Source organism: Coregonus lavaretus, assembly GCF_964263955.1.
Source record: "Coregonus lavaretus genome assembly, chromosome: 22".
NCBI lineage: Eukaryota > Metazoa > Chordata > Actinopteri > Salmoniformes > Salmonidae > Coregonus > Coregonus lavaretus.
In genome coordinates this window covers 12974555-12987580 of record NC_140009.1, presented here as the reverse complement: position 1 = coordinate 12987580, position 13026 = coordinate 12974555, and the positions used below count along the sequence as shown (strand labels likewise).

Sequence of the window (13026 nt, the reverse complement as noted above, 5' to 3'; positions counted from 1 at the left end):
AAGTCGCTCTGGATAAGAGCGTCTGCTAAATGACTAAAAATGTAAGTAAGCATTTCACTGTAAGGTTTCACCTGTTGTATTCAGCGCATGTGATAAATACAATTTGATTTGATTTGATTTAAAGTGTCTTATTAGGAATTTTATAATCTGAACTCTATGAGGCCATGTTTGGTAATTTACTTTTTGGGCCGGGTGATAGTTACAGTACCGAAGCAAAACTGTAGGAGCAGTCGAAACCGTGATTCTAGACCGAACCCTGGCCCCTTGGTAAGGATTATGGATGTGATAATAATCTGATCCTAGACCCGTGGTTTAGTCGACCACTCAGAGAAGAGGTCATACGGAAGTGCATGTCATCTCGCTCCACCTTCTCTGGTCATGTGACTATATAAACCGTAAAATACTGACGATCGAAATATATATCTGTAAATAGTTGCACTGTAAGAAAGAACTAGCTAGCAAAACAACTTGTTTACACTTTACAGGAAATTATAACTGGATCCACACCTGTCTAACAGGCAGGCCGTTTCAATGCATTACAGAGAACCGAAAACGCTGCGGAGATGGACGCGTACGATTTGTTTACAAGTTGCAGAAAGGGCGACATTTCCAGAGTTAGGTAAATGGAGTCTGTGGAATAGAAATGCGTAGTTTGCAGTAGCACGATGAGGAAGTCTAGCTTGTTTAGCTATAAACAACAAAGACAACCTTGTGGTCAGTAGTAGTGTTAGAAATATTTAGCAAATTTGTCAGTGTGCTAACGTTAGTGTGAATATTATATTGGCTATGTTAGCATACGCTATGCTATTTGAGATGGTCTGTTGTGTCCTTTGAAGTCATGCCAGTGGCGATAGTGTTTATTGTGTGTTTTGGTATTACTATTAGGTTCTGTTTATGTGCAGGAAAGTAGGTTTAGCTAGTAGACTTATTATAAACTATAAACACAATGCAACTCTTGTTTATTCTGCGCACATATCTGGCAACTTCCAACCTGGAAACTTTTAACTTTTAATTTTTACCTTTTGTGTGACTGATATACAAATGTAAGTAGGTCGCTCTCAAAACTCCTCTCATATTTATTACAGTGAAGACTGCAATAGCAACACTATTCCTCTAAAGTAGGCTGTATGGTGACAATTTATGTTAAATCAAACACCAAAAGTAGTTTGACATAGTCTAGAATTTGGAATGCTTCTACAGTTAGCGTTGTACTGTTTGTGTGGAATGTGAACATGTAGAGACCAGCATTAAGGTGAAGAGAGGTTATGGTAGAAACTATCTTAACTGCCAGTATCGGCCTAATGACTTTCCATTTTTCTGTGAAGGTATCTTGTTGAACAGAGAGACGTGGACCTCAATGTAAGAGACAAATGGGACAGCACCCCGTTGTAAGTATGGAGTTAATCTTGTGGAATGTAGCCTGCACACAATATATTTGACAAGATAATTGTTAAGAATGTAATGTAATTAAACAATGTATTAATTTTCCACAGGTACTATTCTTGCCTCTGTGGCCATGAGGAGCTGGTCCAGTACCTGTTGGCTAATGGTAAAGCTGGAATTTGCACCAAGGGTCAAAGCACATTTAACAAGGTTTAAAGACAGGGCTTGTGGGGGATCTTGTTAGGTGCCCTTAAACATATGTTTTCCTGCAACTCGCACTAGGCTATACAGTGCATTCGGAAAGTATTCAGACCATTTGACTTTTTTCACATTTTGTTACGTTACAGCCTTATTCTAAAATGGATTAAGTAGTTTTTTCCCCTCATCAATCAACAGACAATATCCCATAATGACAAAGCAAAAACAGGTTTATTACCATTTTTACAACTGAAATATCACATTTACATAAGTATTCAGACCCTTTACTCAGTACTTTGTTGAAGCACCTTTGGCAGCGATTACAGCCTCAAGTCTTCTTGGGTATGACACTAAATCAAGTCAAATCAAATTTTATTGGCCACATGCACCGAATACAACACGTGCAGACATTACAGTGAAATGCTTACTTACAGCCCTTAACCAACAGTGCATTTATTTTAAATAAAAAAGTAAAATAAAACAACAACAAAAAGTGTTGAGAAAAAAGAGCAGAAGTAAAATAAAATGACAGTAGGGAGGCTATATATACAGGGGGGTACCGGTGCAGAGTCAATGTGCGGGGGCATCGGCTAATTGAGGTAGTTGAAGTAATATGTACATGTGGGTAGAGTTAAAGTGACTATGCATAAATAATTAACAGAGTAGCAGCAGCGTAAAAAGATTGGGTGGGTGGGCAGTGCAAATAGTCCGGGTAGCCATGATTAGCTGTTCAGGAGTCTTATGGCTTGGGGGTAGAAGCTGTTGAGAAGTCTTTTGGACCTAGACTTGGCACTCCGGTACCGCTTGCCGTGCGGTAGCAGAGAGAACAGTCTATGACTAGGGTGGCTGGAGTCTTTGACAATTTTGAGGGCCTTCCTCTGACACTGCCTGGTATAGAGGTACTGGATGGCAGGAAGCTTGGCCCCAGTGATGTACTGGGCTGTACGCACTACCCTCTGTAGTGCCTTGCGGTCGGAGGCCAAGCAGTTGCCATACCAGGCGGTGATGCAACCAGTCAGGATGCTCTCGATGGTGCAGCTGTAGAATTTTTTGGGGATCTGAGGACCCATGCCAAATCTTTTCAGTCTCCTGAGGGGAAATAGGCTTTGTCGTGCCCTCTTCACAACTGTCTTGGTGTGTTTGGACCATGATAGTTCGTTGGTGATGTGGACACCAAGGAACTTGAAGCTCTCAACCTGTTCCACTACAGCCCCGTCGATGAGAATGGGGGCGTGCTCAGTCCTCTTTTTTTTCCTGTAGTCCACAATCATTTCCTTTGTCTTGGTCACGTTGAGGGAGAGGTTGTTATCCTGGCACCACACGGCCAGGTCTCTGACCACCTCCCTATAGGCTGTCTCATCGTTGTCGGTGATCAGACCTACCACTGTTGTGTCGTCGGCAAACGTAATGATGGTGTTGGAGTCGTGCTTGGCCATGCAGTCATGGGTGAACAGGGAGTACAGGAGGGGACTGAGCACGCACCCCTGAGGGGCCCCCGTGTTGAGGATCAGTGTGTCAGATGTGTTGTTACCTACCCTTACCACCTGGGGACGGCCCGTCAGGAAGTCCAGGATCCAGTTGCAGAGGGAGGTGTTTAGTCCCAGGATCCTTAGCTTAGTGATGAGCTTTGAGGGCACTATGGTGTTGAATGCTGAGCTGTAGTCAATGAATAGCATTCTCACGTAGGTGTTCCTCTTGTCCAGGTGGGAAAGGGCAGTGTGGAGTGCAATAGAGATTGCATCATCTGTGGATCTGTTGGGGCGGTATGCAAATTGGAGTGGGTCTAGGGTTTCTGGGATAATGGTGTTGATGTGAGCCATGACTAGCCTTTCAAAGCACTTCATGGCTACAGATGTCAGTGCTACGGGTCGGTAGTCATTTAGGCAGGTTATCTTAGTGTCCTTGGGCACGGGGACTATGGTGGTCTGCTTGAAACATGTTGGTATTACAGACTCAGTCAGGGACATGTTGAAAATGTCATGAATGTTGACCTGCTTAAAAGTCTTACTCACATCGGCTACGGAGAGCGTGATCACATAGTCATCCGGAACAGCTGGTGCTCTCATGCATGCTTCAGTGTTGCTTGCCTCGAAGCGAGCATAGAAGTGGTTTAGCTCGTCTGGTAGGCTTGTGTCACTGGGAAGCTCGCGGCTCTGCTTCCCTTTGTAGTCTGTAATAGTTTTCAAGCCCTGCCACATCCGACGAGCGTCAGAGCCGGTGTAGTACGATTCAATCTTAGTCGTGTATTGACTCTTTGCCTGTTTGATGGTTCGTCGGAGGGCATAGCGGGATTTCTTATAAGCGTCCGGGTTAGAGTCCCGCTCCTTGAAAGCGGCAGCTCTACCCTTTAGCTCAGTGCGGATGTTTCCTGTAATCCATGGCTTCTGGTTGGGGTATGTACGTACGGTCACTGTGGGGACGACATCATCGATGCACTTATTGATGAATAAGCTTGGCACACCTGTATTTGGGTAGTTTCGCCCATTCTTCTCGGCAGATCCTCTCAAGCTCTGTCAGGTTGGATGGGGAGTGTCACTGCAAGGCTATTTTCAGGTCTCTCCAGAGATGTTAGATCGGGTTCAAGTCCGGGCCACACAAGGACATTCCGAGACATGTTCCGAAGCCACTCCTGCGTTGTCTTGGCTGTGTGCTTAGGGTCGTTGTCCTGTTGGAAGGTGAACCTTCACCCCAGTCTGAGGTCCTGAGCGCTCTGGAGCAGGTTTTCATCAAGGATCTCTGTACTTTTCCCCGTTCATCTTTCCATTGATCCTGACTAGTCTCCCAGTCCCTGCCGCTGAAAAACATCCCCACACCAACATGCTTCACCATAGGGATGGTGCCAGGTTTCCTCCAAACGTGACGCTTGGCATTCAGGCCAAAGAGTTCAATCTTGGTTTCATCAGACCAGAGAATCTTGTTTCTCATGGTCTGAGAGTCCTTTAGGTGCCTTTTGGCAAACTCCAAGCGGGCTATCATGTGCCTTTTACTGAGGAGTGGCTTCCGTCTGGCCACTCTACCACAAAGGCTTGATTGGTGGAGTGCTGCAGAGATGGTTGTCCTTCTGGAAGGTTCTCCCATCCCCACAGAGGAACTCTGTCAGAGTGACCGTCGGGTTCTTGGTCACCTCCCAGACCAAGGCCCTTCTCCCCCGATTGCTCAGTTTGTGCCTTTCCAAATCATGTCCAATCAATTTAATAGAAACATCATGTTGTAGAAACAGCTCAAGGATGATCAATTACATTTTACATTTTAGTCATTTAGCAGACGCTCTTATCCAGAGCGACTTACAGGAGCAATTAGGGTTAAGTGCCTTGCTCAAGGGCACATCGACAGATTTTTCACCTAGTCGGCTCAGGGATTAGAACCAGCGACCTTTCGGTTACTGCCACAACGCTCTTAACCACTAAGCTACCTGCCGCCCCAATGGAAACAGCACCTGAGCTCAATTTCGAGTTTCCTATCAAAGAATACTTATGTAAGTAAGGTATTTCTGTTTTTTAATTTTAATACATTTGCAAAACTTTCTAAAAACCGGTTTTCGCTTTGTCGTTATGGGGTATTGTGTGTAGATTGATGAGGAAAAACAATTATTTAATCAATTTTAGAATAAGGCTGTAAAGTAACAAAATGTGGAATAAGTCAAGGGGTCTGAATACTTTCTGAATGCACTGTATCCTAAATGCAATTAATAGTGTCTTGGAGGTGACCTGTACGCTATGTTTTCCATGTGGGCTTTCAGGAGCGAAGTGTGAAGCCAACACATTTGATGGAGAGCGATGCATGTATGGCTCTCTGAGTGACTCCATCCGACGTCTCCTTAAAGAGTACAAGTGCATCACAGCCCAAGCCATGCAGAGGGACTATTATGACCACTTCCTGCTCACGTAAGGCGCTGTAACGTTACGATGCATCTTAACTGCATCATAATGTTTTATAGCCGTTAGCTTTGTGTTTTCCTTATTCTGTGTTGCCTGTACTTCTGTTTGTCTGCTTAGAAACTCTAACATCAACACTCACTTGGCTCTGCTTTGTCCCTGTCCTCCCCTTCTGTCTGTATATAGGTTACTGGAGCAGGGCCAGTATAGTGACGTCAAGTTCCTGGTTCACGGTGAGACATTTCAGGCTCACCGCTGTGTGCTGAGCGCTCGCTCAGAGTACTTCACAGCCATGTTTGAAACCAAATGGAAAGGAAAGAACTTGATTCCCCTCAAACACCCTTTGGTAGGTGTTGTATTGCACCACCTCTTTCAGATAGGTATGACAGCATTATGTTGGATTGGACCGGGGGGGGGGCTGCTATATTTATGAGGTCATTGATAAAAATGTTGTTAAACTTTACTTTATAATATGCTATTTACCTTGTTATTGCGTTAGGAGTCATTATAACAAGCACAATTGCAAAGCATTTGATACAGGAATTGTATGAATTATGTACTAGAAAGATTGTCTCCACAGAAATTCTTACTGAAACAAAGTGAATCAGGGCTGTATGCATAAAATGTTACCAAAACATTCACTGGTCCAAAAGGGAATCTAAAGTAACAGTGTAAACACAGTAAATTATCCATATTGATTAAGAAAAAACACTTTTTTTTTTCACCCTGTTTCAGATCAACCCTGCAGCCTTTGGTGCCATCCTGCAGTATTTTTACACTGGTGGGTTTCTATTGGTTGGGGTGTATAACTAGATGTATAAATGCAGAATTAGGCTAAGATTTCAACTTCAATTATGTTCATTTGTGACATTAGACATGTTGACATTTGCTTTAAGATGAGGCAAACGTGCAGTATGTAAAATTGCGTTTTGCATTCAAAGATGTCTAAATATGTCATAGTCATCCCAGTGATTGTAAAGGATGCCTGAGGACTACGTACAAGCTCATCCTTGATTGATGGCTTACTGAAATGTATGTTTCCTTCCAGTCAGAAGATTAGGGGATTTTCAGTCTTTCTCTAAAGAAGTGATGACGTAGAATCCATAAAGTCTAACATGACATAAAAAGGCCAAACAGAAAGAAAATAAGTTATTTCTATCCACTGTTTGCTGCTTCATCATAAAGAGCCAGGACACACTTTTAAGACATTTCTTTCAAAGTTGTGTAGCCTAAATTTGGTGTTACAAAGCTATGAGCTAACCGGCTTTCGCTTCCAGGTCGTATGGACATTGATGTGAGCCATGTGGAGGACTGCAAGCGGCTGGCCAAACAGTGCAAAATGGGCGACCTTATTGATGAGTTGGAGAGCAAGTGTAAACAGGTGTATGAGTTTGGTAAGCTCCCTCTTCTCAAATCTCCTGAAATTAGGCCTACACGTTTACATTGTGACATGGTTTCTCACCTGCCTCTCTGTGTCTGCCTCTATGCATAGTCTCCAATAAGCCAGGGACTTGTGTTAAGGTTCTGACCCTGGAGCCTCACAGCTGTCAGCATCAGGAGGAGATGGCTCAACTGGCAGACTGTGCCCTCCCTGCTGAGCTAAAAGTAAGAACATTACAAACTAGCCTGGTCCCACATCGTTTGGGATTTAGGCAACTCTTCTGACTCATTGTTAGCATGGCAAGAATAGTCAGAGGCGTTGGCTAAAGCACATACTGAACAGATCTGGGACCAGCTAATTACAATCATATTAAAGGTTGCCACCTATGATTATCACTTGATGTAAAGAAACCTTTTGTTCATAATAAGTGAATTGTCAAGGATCTTTGTCATTTTTGTTTTTCTGTAGGTGGGATTTGGCGAGCTTCCATTTGACAGAACTGACAACTTCCCTAGCTACCCTGACATTTGCTTCAGGGTTGAAGGTTATGACTTCCTGTGTCATAAGGTGTGCACCACATACCTCTAACAAAGTACAAAGCTAGATTAGTTTATCGTCAGGCTATGACATTGGAATTAGTCATTAATTATGCATCTCCTCCGTTAATTACAAGGGGCTAAGCGAGTTGTCTTTATTCCCTCTGGACAGGCGTTTTTCTGTGGACGCAGTGACTATTTTAAGGCGCTGCTGCAGGACCACTTCAGTGAGGGAGAGATGCTGCAGTCCCAGCCCAGCACCCCAGTCCTCACCATCCACAACATCTCCCACGAGATCTTTATCCGTCTCCTCTATTATGTCTACAGCGACGACACGGAGGTCAGTTCAGGCAGAATTCCTGCAGTGATGATATTTCTAGTGTTTCTCTGAACTCACCAGAGTCTTGTCTTACCCATTGTTATTCTCTTTCTCTCTCTCTCTCTGCCTGTGTCCAGCTGTCCCCAGAGAATGTGTTTGATGTGCTGTGTGTGGCTGATATGTACCTGCTCCCCGGGCTGAAGCGTCTATGTGGTAAGACGCTGGCCAAGATGCTGTGTGAGGACAACGTGTTGCACATGTGGAAGACGGCCAAGCTCTTCAGACTATCTCGTCTGGAGGACCAGTGCACGGAGTACATGGCCAAGATCATAGAGAGGGTGAGTGTCTGTCATTATAGGCAGTGCAAGGATGGTCTTTGCTGTGTCCCATCTGAACTCTGACCTCTACCCTCTCCCCCTGGCCCCCTCTCCTCAACAGCTGGTAGAGCAGCCTGAGTTTGCTGACATGATCAAGGAGGATGCTGGGGCGGTGGAGGACCGACACGAAACAGACTCCATCCCTCTGGTGGACGACATCCGCTTCCACATCACCAGCAACGTCCAGACCTTCAGCGCCATCGAGGAGGCCAACGTGAAGCTGGACGCCCTGGATCAGCTGCTCTCCACCATAGGCCTGGAATGCTAATGAGAAGGTGTGGTGGCGTGTTAGGGCTAGTACTGGCTAAGCTAGCGTCTAGCCACAAGCAGTGGCAAGAAGGACTTGTATTGGACTGTTGAATGGTATTGGGAGAGGCATTAAACAGCTTTCACATTATACACACAAAAATAGTGTTGTTTATTTCACCAGCAATGGCTTCAAATAGTTTAAATGCTTCTGGGCCCGACCAGGTGGTGGGCAAAGCACCTTTTTGTGAATAATGTGAAAGCTGGAAATGCTACAATTTGTGTATTGGGTACATTCTAGTATTGACCTGGAATGTCGAAGACCGAAGTATGTAGGGACTGGAGGCATCAAGTTGCTATTGAGTAGCTAGACAAGGATAGAGATGCTGAAGGAAGAAGTTGAGGATGATGTTGCATTGAATGAAATTAATTAGAATGAATGAAACACACAGATACAGAAGCCCTTGTGATGAGGAATGGAGTGTGGACTCTGATTGTAATATGTACTTAAGTTTGGGGTTTTATTTTGAAGTAATGTGAAGAAGAAAGAAAGAAAAAATAAATATATATATATATATATATATATATATATATATATATATATATATATATATATATATATAGACAATAACAATAGACAAAAACCGTTCGGGATGACAAGTCATCTGACCACAAATATAGTAGACCCAATGTCACAGCAGAAGATATTACAGTATATCGACTTAGAAATATGAAATGAAATGTAGCTATTAAAGCACCTTCGCATATGTGTGACAAATATTCAATTATGAAAAGCTCTTGTTTTTAAACCAAGAGACTGAGAAACAGCAAATATTTTACTCTTGTGATGAATTACAATAATTATAGAATTCTGAATGGCAGCCACATTATTTTTTTTCCCCCCTAACATGGACATCACTCTTTTTTTCCATCAGCATTTCCTGACTGATATGAATTTGTTAAACTATGTTTTCGCGGCTTGCTTTTCTTAAGAGGCAAGACATTTTGATTATATTTCACCTTGTGCTAGTATATTATAGGTCTAATTGCATGCTGATTACTCTTGTTGTGTATGCATGATTTATCTTTATAGAACGTAGCTTTTTATTTAGGTGTTAGGAGAGAGGAAACCATAGCTAGTTACATGGCTATGGTAAATATTGTTTAAATCCCAAAATAATGAAAAGAAATTCAGCCTCATATGTCGTATATGACAATGTATTGAAACCATTACTGTTAATCATGAGTAAAGTAATGAATTTATTTTTATGATTTAGTTTTGAAAAAAGGATGACTGGAGTCAAGTAAAGACCCAACGAGAGTTTATTTACAAAATTGATATTGAATACTCTTGGTGAGTTTTTTTTATTTATTATTGGCAATCATTTAGAGAATTCATTACACGACTTGTATTCTAGTTCATTTTATTTGATAACTAGATATTGAATTCTGTCAATCACATTCATGCAGCAAATGCATTTAGCCTCGATTTGCATGCAGTATACAGTGTGGGAAACCACAGTAAAAAGGATGTGAGTGTTTTCACATACAGCAGTCACAAAATGGATCCTAATTTCCTTAAAGCATACTTGCATGTACATGGACAAGCAGACAGACAACCAACCACAAACAATACAGTGCAATTTTAGGGATGACATTTAAACACCTGAATAGCTGTCCTTTATTTATTTTGAACTTAATCTAAGTCCCAATATCTCTTATCTTTAACTATGACATTCCACTGCTGTGCATATATATCACTTTCAAAATAGAAATGTATTTTTCATTGTCAACTTTACCACAAATCTACTACTGGATAAGCATAAAGGATTGTACTGTAAATCACATACTAACCCCTGTACATGCTGAACAGACAAAAACACATGTTATGTATTTGTGAAGCTTGTGTGATTTAACACAATTTCTTATGAGGACTGTTCTTTAAGAGGATTACACACGCTATGGTTAGTAATGACTTCCCATTACATGGACTAAGTAGGATCAATCATTTAGCCAGTCTGCTTTGATAAATATGTAAGGGATAATCAACGATGGGTTATGCGTTCTCTTGAAAATAATGAACGACGTGGAAGGTGTGCAGTGGAACTAACCTTCCACGGAGTTGCATTATTTTCCTGAGAACGAATAGTCCTGAGTTGATTATCCCTTTTATACCGTGGCTATAATTTAGCACATTTACAGCTAGAAATGTGTTCATTTGCAGGTAGAAATGTGTTCAACATCAACTGAAGTAGCTAGCAAGATTACTAGCTAGTGACAGTAGTTGCCTTGGTAACCAAACAAACAGACTTGCTAGTTCAGCTAACCGAACCATCAGTCCTAGCTTGCTATTATGAAAATCGAATTCAACAATGCCAATAATGCTTTCAGTTCGACTTTTGCTTTCAAAAGCAGCTCAAACATAGCACATGTAAGAATGAACTATAGCCATTGAATTGTACCATGCAAAGATTCCGTGCGTTATAAGGAAATAATGCACGTTCTAGAATGCCCTTCAAGCCAATCAGAAACGGGTATTCAACAATGCCATGGTATAATTAAGCAATAAGGCCCGAGGGGGTGTGGTATATCACCAATATACCATGGCTAAGGGCTGTTCTTAAGCATGACGCAACGCTGAGTGCCTGGATACAGCCAATAGCCGTGGTATATTGGCCATATACCACAAACCCCCGAGGTGACTTATTGCTATTATAAACTGGTTACAAACGTAATTAGAACAGTAAAAATAAATGTATTGTCATACCCGTGGTATACGGTCTGATATACCACGGCTGTCAGCCAATCAGCATTCAGGGCTCAAACCACCCAGTTTACAATTAGATATAACTTGACCATTAAGACAAATACGTACTAAACCTTGTGTGTGTGGTACTGGGATGGTCCATGACAGTGCTTCCAATATATATATATTTTATATACTCTGTATTTTACTTTAATTTAAAACAGAAATGTTTTACCATTGTCACATTGTTAGCAATATTGACTCCACATTTATTTTAAAGTGAAATAATATATTATGGACAAAGCTGTAAGTGCAATAAAAATGAAGAAAAAATGCATTTCCATTGGTGTTTTGTCCTTTTTGAAAGTTACAAGTACATATTAATAAACACATTTTCCTTAATGTCTAAAGATCTGGCAATTTCATCCTAGATGTTTCTACAACTTGATTGGAGTCCACCTGTGGTAAGTTCAGTTGATTGGACATGATTTGGAAAGGCACACACCTGTCTATACAGTGGGGAAAAAAGTATTTAGTCAGCCACCAATTGTGCAAGGTCTCCCACTTAAAAAGATGAGAGAGGCCTGTAATTTTCATCATAGGTACACGTCAACTATGACAGACAAATTGAGCATTTTTTTTCCAGAAAATCACATTGTAGGATTTTTATGAATTTATTTGCAAATTATGGTGGAAAATAAGTATTTGGTCACCTACAAACAAGCAAGATTTCTGGCTCTCACAGACCTGTAACTTCTTCTTTAAGAGGCTCCTCTGTCCTCCACTCGTTACCTGTATTAATGGCACCTGTTTGAACTTGTTATCAGTATAAAAGACACCTGTCCACAACCTCAAACAGTCACACTCCAAACTCCACTATGGCCAAGACCAAAGAGCTGTCAAAGGACACCAGAAACAAAATTGTAGACCTGCACCAGGCTGGGAAGACTGAATCTGCAATAGGTAAGCAGCTTGGTTTGAAGAAATCAACTGTGGGAGCAATTATTAGGAAATGGAAGACATACAAGACCACTGATAATCTCCCTCGATCTGGGGCTCCACGCAAGATCTCACCCTGTGGGGTCAAAATGATCACAAGAACGGTGAGCAAAAATCCCAGAACCACACGGGGGGACCTAGTGAATGACCTGCAGAGAGCTGGGACCAAAGTAACAAAGCCTACCATCAGTAACACACTACGCCGCCAGGGACTCAAATCCTGCAGTGCCAGACGTTTCCCCCTGCTTAAGCCAGTACATGTCCAGGCCCGTCTGAAGTTTGCTAGAGTGCATTTGGATGATCCAGAAGAGGATTGGGAGAATGTCATATGGTCAGATGAAACCAAAATATAACCTTTTGGTAAAAACTCAACTCGTCGTGTTTGGAGGACAAAGAATGCTGAGTTGCATCCAAAGAACACCATACCTACTGTGAAGCATGGGGGTGGAAACATCATGCTTTGGGGCTGTTTTTCTGCAAAGGGACCAGGACGACTGATCCGTGTAAAGGAAAGAATGAATGGGGCCATGTATCGTGAGATTTTGAGTGAAAACCTCCTTCCATCAGCAAGGGCATTGAAGATGAAACGTGGCTGGGTCTTTCAGCATGACAATGATCCCAAACACACCGCCCGGGCAACGAAGGAGTGGCTTCGTAAGAAGCATTTCAAGGTCCTGGAGTGGCCTAGCCAGTCTCCAGATCTCAACCCCATAGATAATCTTTGGAGGGAGTTGAAAGTCTGTGTTGCCCAGCGACAGCCCCAAAACATCACTGCTCTAGAGGAGATCTGCATGGAGGAATGGGCCAAAATACCAGCAACAGTGTGTGAAAACCTTGTGAAGACTTACAGAAAACGTTTGACCTGTGTCATTGCCAACAAAGGGTATATAACAAAGTAGAAACTGAGAAATGAGAAACTTTTGTTATTGACCAAATACTTATTTTCCACCATTATTTGCAAATAAA

General features: G+C 42.1%; 1 protein-coding gene across 2 annotated transcripts; it reads left to right on the top strand.

Annotated features, from left to right (window-relative positions):
* Positions 1–382: 382 nt before the first annotated feature.
* On the top strand, positions 383–11388 carry abtb1 (ankyrin repeat and BTB (POZ) domain containing 1). 2 transcript variants are annotated; one of them, XM_084187878.1, is made up of 12 exons: positions 383–619; positions 1326–1388; positions 1494–1549; positions 5321–5465; positions 5643–5802; positions 6192–6237; positions 6734–6850; positions 6949–7061; positions 7306–7404; positions 7546–7713; positions 7830–8030; positions 8131–11388. In XM_084187878.1, the coding sequence occupies exons 1-12, from the start codon at positions 564–566 to the stop codon at positions 8335–8337; spliced, it is 1431 nt and encodes a 476-aa protein (XP_084044004.1). In that variant the 5' UTR covers positions 383–563; the 3' UTR covers positions 8338–11388. The 2 variants fall into 2 exon arrangements, with proteins under 2 accessions (XP_084044004.1, XP_084044005.1); XM_084187879.1 differs by having other exon boundaries at positions 402–1043.
* Positions 11389–13026: the final 1638 nt, after the last annotated feature.